The 12,756-nt window shown below is 41.0% G+C and overlaps 1 protein-coding gene across 3 annotated transcripts in view; it reads right to left on the reverse strand.

Moving 5' to 3' along the window:
- The window catches only part of ALMS1 (ALMS1 centrosome and basal body associated protein), a 160,971-nt gene that overhangs the window by 81,679 nt on the left and 66,536 nt on the right, over window positions 1-12,756 (reverse strand). For all 3 annotated transcript variants that reach the window (XM_059659421.1, XM_059659422.1, XM_059659420.1), the window contains exon 11: window positions 11,952-12,082. In XM_059659421.1, the coding sequence (XP_059515404.1) occupies window positions 11,952-12,082 (131 nt within the window). The remainder of the gene's footprint in view (window positions 1-11,951; window positions 12,083-12,756) is intronic.

The following is a 12,756-nucleotide window of genomic DNA, read 5'->3' on the forward strand; positions in this document are numbered from 1 at the left end:
GGGAGTCTAAGTGAGGAGCATAGACTTCTACCATTCCAAAACAATAATGAAGCACCACCAAGCCAAGTTGGTATTAGAGATGGCCAAGTAGGAGTCCTGCTGGCTGGTAATAAGCTACCCCTCCCTGTGGTGTCAGTGGAGACCACACAGGAAGACTGAATTTTCATTTCCACTCAGCAGTAATGAGGTGCCCCCCTCTCTCCCAGCTACCAACTGGAAGAAAGTATTTGAAAATCTCATATCCAACTGAAGACTTGTATCTAACATATACAAAGAACTCTCAAAACTTAACAATTACAAAACCCACACACAATTCAATCAGACAAATGGGCCAAATAACCATATACATTTCAACTAACAAAAGAGCATGAAAAGATGTTAAACATCACTAATCATTAAGAAACACAAATTAAAACCACAATGAGATATCACTACAAACCTATCAGAATGGCTAAAATAAAAAAAATAAGAAATGCAGGTGAGGCTGTGGACTAATGGACTCACCACATTACTGGTAGGAATGTAAAATGGTACAATCACCCTAGAAAATGGTGTGGCAGTTTCTCAAAAAACTAAACATACAACTACTATATGACCAAGCAATAGCACTTCTGGACATTCATCCCACAGAAACAAAGACTTACATCCACCAAAAACCTGTGCATGTTTATAGCAGCTTTACTTATAATAACCCCAAATTGAAAACAACCAATATGTCATTCAATCTATACAAATAAAAGCCTAGGTGGCCCTCGGGCCCTCACAAGATGGCCGCCCCCACGTCGTCACAAGATGGCCAGCAGTTGGGGAGGGCAGTTGGGGGGTGACCTGGCCTGCAGGGGAGGGCAGTTGGCAGGGGACCCAGCCAGCAGGGAAGCAGTTAGGCGCCAATTAGGCTGGCAGGGGAGCGGTTAGGTTCTCAACCTTCTGACCCTTTAAATGCAGTTCCTCATGTTGTGACCCAACCATAAAATTATTTTTGTTGCTACTTCATAACTGTAATGTTGCTACTGTTATGAATTGTCATGTAAATATCTGATATGCAGGATGGTCTTAGGCAACCCCTGTGAAAGGGTTGTTCGACCGCCAAAGGCAGGTGTCCTCAAACTACGGCCTGCGGGCCACATGCAAATACAAATATTATATTTGTTCCTGTTTTGTTTTTTTACTTCAAAATAAGATATGTGCAGTGTGCATAGGAATTTGTTCATAGTTTTTTTTTTTTTTCAAACTATAGTCCGGCCCTCCAACGGTCTGAGGGACAGTGAACTGGCCCCCTGTTTAAAAAGTTTAAGGACCCCTGGCCAAAGGGGTCACGACCCACAGGTTGAGAACCGCTGAGTTAGGGGGTGATCAGGTTGGCAGGTAGAAGCGGTTAGGGGCAATCAGGCAGGCGAGTGGTTAGGAGCCAGCAGTCCCAGATTGTGAGAGGGATGTCCAATGCTGGTTTAGGAGAGGGTACAGGCTAGGCAAAGGGACACCCCTCCAGTGCACGAATTTCATGCACGGGGCCTCCAGTGGGTGAATATTTAAACAATTACATCCATAACATGGAACACTACACAGCAAGAACAAGGAATAGACTACTGATATACTCAACAACCTAAATATTCTCCAGAGAATTATGCCTAGTGAAAAATGCTAATACCAAAATGCTAATACATATTATATGATTTCACATATATGACATTCTTGAAATGACAAAATTATAAAAATAGAGACAAGATTAATGACTGCCAGAGGTTAAGAAATGGGTAAGAGCAAGGGAGAAGTGGATGTAATTATTTGAGGGCAACATAAAGGTCACTTTATGTTGATATAAATGTTAGGTATCTCGATTATATCAATGCCAATATCCTGATTGTAATATGTTATTACAGATTTGCAAGATGTTACCATTGGTGGAAACTGGGTAAAAGGTAAAAGTGATCTTTCCATACTACTTCTTACTACTGCATGTGAATCTAAAGATATTTCAAAATGTTGAATTTTTTAGAAAACCAATAAATTAATTAAACACCAACTGGACAAAAGTAACATGTTATATAAGTTGTAAGATGGTGGTAGAATAGGTAGAAGCTACTCTCACCTTCTCCCAGGACCAAATCAGAATTACAATTTAATTATAGAAAAATCAACCTGAATAACCAACTGAAGACTAGATGAACAGAAGTTTTATAAGCAAGGATTTACAGAGAAGCCACATTAAGACTAGTAGGAAGGGCAGAGACATGAAAATGACTGGCCCTGCATCCACATGTAGCAGTTGAGAATCCAGAGGGATATCTCAGCTGCAAAGATCCTTCCGCAAGGAGCAAGGGGTCTCAAGAGCATACCAGGTTCCCCAGCCTGGAGGACCAGAGGCTCAAAGAGGAGCCCACATAACACCTGGCAATGAAAACCAGTGGGGATTACAGGGAGAGACAGAAGTCTGCTAAAATCCCAGACACCCTTTTAAGGGCCAATGCACAAATCTCATTCACAGACACAGAAGTCTTACAGAGAGACACTGGGTTGTGTGGCTTCAGGGAGAGGGCTGAAAGAAGAGCCGCCAAGGTCCCTGCGACGAGTCCCTCTCCCACACTGTCCACAGATGCCATCCTTACCAAGCAGAGGACTAGACATGCCATCCAACTCCTTGTGGCCTTCTCCTGCTCCACTGGCGCCCTGCACAAGCATCAGCTGGCTGCAACCAGCCTGGGCCCATAGCATGCGCTTTCTCAGAGGTCCAGGCAGATTCAGGGGCTAGGAGAAACTGGAGTTGTGTGGCTTTAGGGCAAAGGCTTTTTTCCCCTAAAACACCTGAATGGCACCTCAGCTCTATGCAGAGCTCTCCTCCCACATGGCCAAACCTTGGCTTGGTTTATTTACCCTGATGAACTCAGCTGGCCTCACACTAATGACTCCCTGTGGCCCCACCCCACCGTAAAGAACCGTAGGGCCCAGGCTGGTGGCAACTGGCCTTGCGGTACACTGACTGAAATTTCTGCTGAGTGGCCTCATACTCAGCACTATCACCAACTCTGAATCTGTATCAACCCAATCTATATCTCTGGTGACTCACTGAGAACCTACCTCACGGAACTCACATACCACCAGAGGCTCTTTCAGTGGCTGAGCCTAACAGGCAGCCAAAGGCAGATCTCAGGGTGGTTCAGGACTTTTGCTGACCTGCCCCCGGGCTCAGTGCTGGTGGAAGCCAGTCCTGGTACATAGGTTGGCACTTCCTACGTAACTGTGACCACCTGACCATAGATTGTAGTTAGTGTATGTACCCCCAAGCCCTGCAGAGGCAGCCACAAACTGTGGACTGCTTTGTAGCTCCAAACAAGTAGCCCAAGCTGGTCACAAGCAAGCATCTGACATTGACATTCATTAAAGTCCCTCCTGTAAGGACCGAAAACCAGCACGCTCTGGTGGCAGGCTACAGGCCACATCAGGGCATGGCCAAATTAGCTTCACAAGCGGCACAACAAAGGGAGATCTCAGCAGGCACCACATCCTGTACGGGTGAATTCTGCTTTACGGGGTCAGCCCCTGCACAGCAACTTATACACTGCGGTTGGAGTAAACCTCACAGCCAGCCAGCCAGAGACAAGCTAACAGCAATCGAGATTCAACTACAACAGGAGGCCTCACATAATACACCCAAGAAACATTCCCAGAGCACCTAGCTCAGGTGATCAGGGAGACTGCACTACTGAGCCCCACGACACCCACTGCATAAGGTCACCATACCAAGAGTGGGAGTCATAGCAGACCTTCCTAATACACAAAAACAAACACAGAGAGCCAGCCAAAACGGGAAGACAGAGAAACATGCCCCAAATGAAAGAACAGAAGAAATCCCAATGAACTAAATGAAATGAAGGCCGGTAATCTACCAGATACAGAGTTCAAAACAATAGTTACAAGGATGCTCAAGGATCTTAGGGGAAGAATAAATAAGCTAGGTAAGAACCTTAACAATGAGATAGTAAACAAACAAAAAAAAAAGAGATGGAAACCATGAAAAAAAAGTCAGAAATGAAGAACATAATATCTGAAATGAATACACAAGAAGGAATCAACAACAGATTAGATGAAGCGAGGATCAAAGGAGCAATTTGGAAGGCAAGGTGGCAGAAAGCACCCAGAGCATTAAAAAAAAGTTTTTCTTTTAAATAAGGCTAGTTTAAGAGAACACACAGTAGTTAAAGTATAAAAACTTTTGGCATCATAAGGATATGAGAAGGAGAAATGAGAAAGCAAGGGATTGTGACTTATTCTAAGAAATAATGATGGAAAACTTCCCTAACCTTGTGAAAACACACACACACACACACACACACACACACACACACACACATCCAGAATCACAAAGTCCAAATAAGAACCCCAAAAGGCCCACACAAAGACACATCATAATTAAAATGGCGATGGTTAAAGACAAAAAGAGAATCTTATAAGCAAGCAAGTGCAAAACAATTAATTACCTACAAGGAGGTTACCAAAAGACTGTCAGCTGATTTCTCAACAGAAACTTTTTAAACCAGGAGGGACTGGCACAAAATATTCAAAGTGATGAAAAGCAAGGTCCTACAACCAACACTATTCTAACCAGCAAGGTTATAATTTAAAATTGAGAGAGAAATAAAGACCTTCCCAGACAAGACCTATTCCAGTAGGAGGTAACCATTCAATGATTCTCATCATTGATACTTCTCTCTCTCTCTCTCTCTCTCTCTCTCTCTCTCTCTCTCTCTCTCTCTCTCTTCCCTCCTCCCTGTTTTTCTCCCTCCCTCCATCTCTGAAATCAATAAAAATATATTAAATAAACTATATACATACACATATATATCTCCTTGCTCATTAAGTTACAGTGCAATAATGGACTCCTAAATGGACTTCCTTGCTACTAGGGGCATTAACCACTTTAAACTCTAGACCACATGGTCACCACTCTCCTCACCTCAACTGCCAAGTCATGCTTCCTATGATTGTTATCACAGGAAAATATCATGCCTTCATCTTACCAGACAATATTATTTATATCTTTCCCAAGAAAATTGAGTCCCCTTACAGATCTAAAATGTTGATGGTCTCACCTTCCAATATTCATTGGCAAACCAATCAGGGAGAGGTAAGTAACTATGACCCCCTGACCATGGATAGTCTTGGTCCATTAAAAGAAAACAAACCCACTATGCTGCTCCTGGACCACACTTACCTGCTGGATATGCAAATTCCAGCTGAAATTCCAATGTGTAGAAGCTTTAATAAATGGCTCACATCTCTCCACAGGAAGTAGAAATAATTGCACTCAGACCCACCAAAAGAAAAGAACAATGTGGAACTCTAGAAACTGTGGTTAATCCTAACAACATTAGAAGATGACATCAAGTCAATACAATCACAACACTTAATTCTACTCCACTTTGGAGGAGGCCACCAATGAGCTGCTGACCCACAGTCGTCCCATAAATTTTCACATGGGATACTCATTGGGTAGTCACAACACTATAAAATGCACATGCTTGCTACTGTTGGCCTTACTCTGTGCCTTCTGTGCCATTTGGGTCATGGGACTTCTCAATCCAAGAGAGGCAACACTGAAAAGTTGCTGGAAGCACACGGCTCTTGCCCACAATTGCACCCAGAATGGGGAGGTAATGTAAGTCAGGCACTAACTTACATAGAAAGGCTGTACCTAAAATGCCACCAGGTGTGAATACTTGCTGGGCGATTCAAGCCCTATCTTAAATGGGACTGATGGCACAAATGCTTACAGGCCACCAGCCATTACACTGCCCTAATTTCAACCCTAACTGGCTGACAGGCTTATGCAGTTCACACCCATCTCTGGTAATAGAGGGCCAAACATTAAATTGTCAGAAGCATATAACTAAATTTTCTTTAAGCCAAAGCTACACATGTGCCCCTGATCTTTACTATTTACGGATGGAAACCTCCTATGCCTTGGAGAAAAGCACTACCCAATTATTTGCAAGGTGCACCCCAAAATGTACTGAGAATTTGTGAGACTAGTAGATACTCCCAATGGTGCAAGAAAACCCCAATTAGAGCATCCCAAATCTATGCAACTCTGTTAGGCCCCTTGGGCCCTCAGTTCCCCTCCTTGGTGGTTACCTGGGGGAGCCACCCCCCTGGGATAGCTCCCTGCACTTGCAACAACACTGATAATGACAATGCCCCAGCACACGACAGTGTAGGACATGACAGACAATCTGAGAGATGACAACATCCAAGCCCACAACACCACAGGAAAAAACTTCATCCTGAATGCTATCTCCACAACCTTCCACTATAGCATAGATGACACCCAGGAACACATAGCAGCTGGGATGGCAAGGACTGAAAAAGACTTGCTGAACTAAATGCTGTTTATCTAAATTCCCTGCTCACAACCCCTTTAAGTGGCATTCTGCAGAATTAAGTATATGTTTACTTCAAGGCCTGCTTGCTTATCACTATATGCATGCTGCTTGAATGTGAGGTGGTACTATGACTGCTAGGCTGCTCTTCACTGAATCTTTTAGTTTTAGAAGATCAAGATATGTGTTGAGTCTCAGAACCTTACTGGGTTCCTTTAAAGCAGTTCACTTAGTTGTTCACCCTCACCAAACTCATTAGATTGGTCCACATTATACATCCTACTGGGGGTGGGGTTAATGAATTTCTGTTGGGAGGAACCATCCCCAGCTGCAGATGCTACCATCAACACAGCACCCAGACAAGTATCCTCCAGGCTCATATCCATAGGGTCACCTGACTACCACCCCAAGGAAACGCTTTCCCACTGTCACCATTCAGAGCTCTACAATCCTCCCATTCAAGCCCCCAAATAGTCCTAATTTTTTTTCTTTTACTCGTCAAACCTTGTGTCAAAGTATGACTTCAGTAGATCACAGTGAGCCTAATATTTTAATACAATGGGCTAAAACCAGAGCTCATTTTTGGGGGGCCGCTGTAATTGCTGGGGATGTTATCAGGGTCAACAAAATCTTTTCCCCCAGTCAGTGGCTTACTTGACTGATTTTTTTAACATTGCCCCCATTTGCCCAACAGAAGACACCCCATGTAACCTTGCAACTTGTACAAATACTCAACTGCTTCCATGCAGTACACTTGCCATACAGTATGTGGCACTTGGCAGGAGCCCCCACATGCCCTTTATAATCCTCCATATCTGCCCAGGCACCAACACAAGAAAGAATATGATCTATAACTTGTCCCAAGGAGCACAACCCCTACAGCAATGGACCTCGCAGCCCAATCACCCAGGGGGAACCCCAAATTATATCAGCTCCCCAATCACACAGTTAGTGACCACTGTGTCTAGTACCCTGGGTCCATTATACATTCATGGTTCTTCACATGTGTACTTATCTTCCCCTCAAGTTTTTTGCCAACCCCACAGAGTTCTATATGTACTTTACTCTCTCTAGGGCTACCCTTACATAAATCACTAAACAGGACCCTCAGTCCATCTCTTTTTCTGCCCCTCACATAAAGATGAATACATGTGGTATTCATCCCCATTGTTTGGAAGTAGGTCTGCTACTATCCCTCATAGGAACTGGATTACACACCACCAGAACAGACACATAACAAGTTATTAAGGCAAACACCAACCTGTCAAACACATTGTCTGAAAATATTAAGCTGTACACCAAACCATAATGCAACAACATGATTACATGATTCCTTTTTTCACATATCCCCACCCAAGGACATTTTTTCACTGATTTTTAGAGAAAGGGGCAGGAAGGTAGGGATGGAGGGAGATGGGGGGCGGGGGGAGAGATGAGAGAAATGAGAAACATTAATTGGCTGCCTCCCGCACAAACTATGACCAGGGCCAGGGATTGAACTCACAACCTAGGGTATGTGCCCTGACTGGAAATCAAGCCTGTGACCTTTCAGTGTATGAGACAATGCTCCTACCAACTAAGCCACACCAGCCAGGGCAACATGATTTTTTAGTGCAGATGGTTTTGGATAACCGTTTAGCTTTAAATTATTTATTGGCCAAGGAACGAAGTATATGTACTATGAGTATATCACCTGCTGCATATATATTAATAATACTGGACAAAATAAATCTACAAAAGATGACCCAACAGGTACCAATATTCCATAATCTCACCCAAGTTTTAATCAAATACCTACCTTATCCATGGGCCTTGATTTATTTTCTTGGCTGCACCCCAACAAATGAGGGGATGGTTATGAACAGGATTTCAAACTATCATTTATCTATTGATGTTCTTTTTGGCATTTTTGCTTTACTCAAATGTTTCATATGCTAGGTGACCAAAATCCTGCCAGTGGCTGTTGATATCTGCACCATCTAGACAGTGCCCTTGATTTCCCCTAAACACTAATGCCTAGGCATCATAGGGTCAATTGTGATGAGAAAACAGCTATTTTGAGTTGCTGCCTAGATATTTTACAGTATGACAATCCTGTTCACACTCAGAGCATAGACAGTTAGATAAGGCCCTGAATTTAGGATTCCTGCCAGAAGTTCCCTCTTTGCTTTTCCCACGCCACCTTTAAAAATAACCACTTAGAACTGAGTCTGTGAAAAGTCACTGACCGCCACTTCAACCATCTTATAAGTAGTTAGTGCTTGCTACCCTGCTCTTTATCTCCTGCTCATGAGGAGGACTGTCCATCCCTCAGCCTGCCCACTCACCCAGGCTACTGAGATTTGTAAGTAATAACTCTTGTGACTTTACTTCCTTTGTGTAAGTGTATTAAAACTATGCCTTTAATCAAAATGACCCTGGAGGTTTTTCAGTTCCTCACAGTGGAAGCTCTGATGCTGAGAAAGCTACCTGCCTAGCCCATGTGGGTAGTATGTGCCTACATTCAAGAGATTATAATCTGAATTTTTTAATTTAATACACCAGCTACAGGCTCCACAACACAGCATACTACAAAGAAAAAAAAGAGCAAGCATATAACTAGATATAGTAGGAATATTGTGATTACCAGACAAGGCATTTAAAATAACTATGATTAATATGCTAAGGGCTCTAATGGATAAAGTGAATAGCATGCAAGAACACAAACACAATGTAAGCAGAGAGATGAAAATCCTAAGAAAGAATGAAAAAAGAAATGCTAGAGATAAAAAACACTGTAACAGAAATGAAGAATGCTTTGATAGGTTCTTTAGTAGACTGCACATGGCCAAGGCTAGAATCTTGAGCTTCAGGAGAGTTCAACAGAAACCTCCAAAACTAAAATGTAAAAGAAGGAAAAACCCCAGACCAAAACATCAAAGGACTCCAGGACAAGATATTAATACGTTAACAACAAAAATACCAAAAAGAGAAGAAAACCAAAAAGAATACCCCCCACAAAACCAGAAATACTACACCTAGACATAACATTTTCAAAGTAAAGAAAAGCAAACATAAAGAAAAAAAATCTTGAAATAAGGCAAGGGGACAAAACACCTTATCCACAGAAAAGCAAAGAATTACACCTGACTTTTCTGCAGAAATCATGCAAACAAGAAGAGAATAGAGTGAAGTATTTAAAATGTTGAGAGAAAAAAATCGAACCCACTTAGCATTCTATACCCTTCAAACTGAACAAGAAATAAGACTTTCTCAGACAAATTAAAATAGAGGGAATTTATGCCAGTAGATGCAACAAATGTTAACAGAAAAACTTAACAGAGTAAAATACTGGTCAAAAACTCAGATCTACATTAAGAAAGAAAGAACATCAAAGAAAGAAACAGTGAAGGTAAAAAAAACAAATACAACCTTTTTCTTATACCAAACTGATCTAAAAAAATAGTTTGAAACATTGCTATGTATCCATGTATGTACATGTACGTGTGCGTGCGTGCTTGTGTGTGTGTATAAACTGAATGACAGGAATGACAGGCAGGAAGAATTAGGATTATTTTATTAGAAGATACCACGCTACCTGTGAAGTGAGTGGTACAGTGTTATTTGAAATTGATGTAGTCATAAGTATATGATACAAATTCTAGGGCAATCATTGAAAACGTAGAAAATGTATGTATAACTGGCATCCTAAAAAATGAGAGAAAATGTAATCATAAAATGCTCAATTAAAGCCACAAAGGGCCCTAGCCAGTTTAGTTCACTTGATAGAGCATTGGCCTGCAGACTGAAGGATCCCAGGTTCGATTCTGGTCAAGAACACATGCCCAGGTTGCAGGCCCGATCTCTAATAGGGAATGTACAGGAGGCAGCTGATCAATAATTCTCTCTCATCATTGATGTTTACATCATTCTCTCCCTCTCCCTTCCTCTCTGAAATCAATAAAAATATAAATATATTTAAAAAAATAAAGAGTGGAAGACAAAACCGGAAACAAAGAACAAGGGCAACAAGTAGAAAACAGTAACGAATGTGGAAGATACTAACCAACTATATCAATAATTGTTTTAAAAGTAAATTGTCTAAGCCTTGGCTGGGTGGCTCAGTTGGTTGGAGTGTTATCCCATCCACCAAAAGATTGCAAGTTTAATTCCCAATCAGGGCACATACCTAGGTTGTGGGTTCAATCCCCCAGGGCACATACAGGAGGCAACAGATCAATGTTTCTCTCTCACATCAACGTTCCCTTCTCTCTCTAAAATCAATGAAAACATATCTTTGGGTGAGGATTTTTAAAAAAAGTCTACACATACGATAGCTATATTGACTTTTGCAGATTTAATAATAATAAGAGCTGACAATTACTGAACACTAATTAGATATCACACAGTCTACTAAGTATTTTATAGACATTATTTCCTGTAAGCCATACCCAAACTCTCTAAGACAGGTATTATTACACCCTATTACTACTCATAATAGCAGACCAAATGCCCCATCAACAAGAGAATAAACTGATAATTTCACACACTGAAATACTTACAAAAATAAAAAATAAACTATAGCTACATAGAAAAATCTCAAAAAACCTAAGATTATATGAAAAACAATTCTCATAAGAATATATATCATGTTAATTCCATATATTATAGAATTAAAAACCATACTGAACAGCAAGAAAATCAACACATGTTATGATAAGTAGTAAAAGAGATATGACTGGAGAAGGGTACACACAGGACTTCAGTGTCATTGGTGACATTCTATTTCTCAAGCTGAACAGCTGATATATAGGAATTTCACTTTATTCCTTACATACATGTTTCATATCTATTTTGTAATCATGAAACAGCAGGAGGAAAATAAGTACTATTAAAAAGGAAGTGGTTTATACATAGACTATTTTAGGTCCGTGTTCCCAAGCAGAGGATATACATCTGAAAATAGCTGGACTTTATCAGCATCTCAAGGTATCACCTTCAAGAGAAATAAGAGTGACAACAATCTATACTAATAAAAGGGTAATATGCTAATTAGACCAGACGCCTTCGGACCACCTTCCAGACAAAGCCATGGTGGCAGGGCCGAAGCAAAGGCAGTTAGGGGTGATCAGGCCGGCAGGAGAGAACAGTTAGGAGGATCAGGCTGGCAGGGGAGAGCAGTTAGGGGGGTCAGGCCAGCAGGCAGGTGAGCAGTTAGAAGCCAGTGGCCTGGGATTACAAGAGGGATTTCCAACTGCCGGACATCCCCCGGGGGGAGTCCTGGATTGGAGATGGTGCAGGCCGGGCTGAGTGACACTACCCCACTCCCCCGTGCATGAATTTCATGCACCGGGCCCATAGAATATTGATAAAAGTAATCCTCTTATTTCTCAAAGGAGGTAAATTTTTTCAACAGATTAATTTGGAATAAATCAAAACCTATAGAATCTAATCCTCAATCTTTTGAAGAAGACTCTGAACACTTTAAGCCAAAGACTATCAGTTACTCAGCTAGAGTCATCAACACCCAAATAAGAGATCCAAATTCTACTACTATTTCTTTCACATTTTCTTTTCATTTCTAGATTTTTTTTGTACCTTGGACAAGTCAGTTCTCTCATGGCCAAACAACTTTGCTTTGATCTCTTCTACTTTTCTTCTGTCATCTTCATTTAATTCTGAAATGGAGTAGCCACACTCACGAGCCATATTAAACTTCAGATTCCAGGCTAAAGAGAAAGCATAAAAACACTTGAGATAATACAATGCAAAAGTGAGAATTTTTCAATGATTATAAGAGCACAAAAATCATCATTATACCTAATTTAATGGCTCCCACATGCTTAGCAAAAAATGTGTGCTCTAAATTATATGACAAACTATTAGAAGTTCTAGAGAGAGATCATTTCATTGAAGAGTCTGATTTTTTTAAACACACATTCTACAGATTTTTCTCCAACAAGGCCATTTTAATTAAATATGGTATTCAATCATTTTTATTCCAATCTTCCTTTTAATCAGAACAGTCCCTTTGTCTTCCCCATTTGCCCCTGCTACAATTTCTGCCACTTCCACAAGAGCTGATATTTTAAAATAAATAAAACTTGGGGAGTTTTTTTTAGCAAATCAAAATATGCTTAAGTGATAAAAGGAATGGCTTAGGCAGTTCATCTCAAGGAGATTCCCAGGTAGGTCTGGATTGCTTATAAGTTATCCTTCCAAATATATTCCCCACATTGTCCTGAATATTTTTTAATGAAATTCTACTATTAGCAATTAAAAGGATTAATAAATATTCTTTCAACCTCTAAGCCAAGTTCTAGTGTGAAATACCTTGGTTTTTTCCAATGTCTACCTAAAATCTGCTCCTAGAACTTTATTATCAAAGGGGATGAGAAAGTTT

Source organism: Myotis daubentonii, chromosome 12 (genome assembly GCF_963259705.1).
Source record: "Myotis daubentonii chromosome 12, mMyoDau2.1, whole genome shotgun sequence".
NCBI classification, from domain to species: domain Eukaryota; kingdom Metazoa; phylum Chordata; class Mammalia; order Chiroptera; family Vespertilionidae; genus Myotis; species Myotis daubentonii.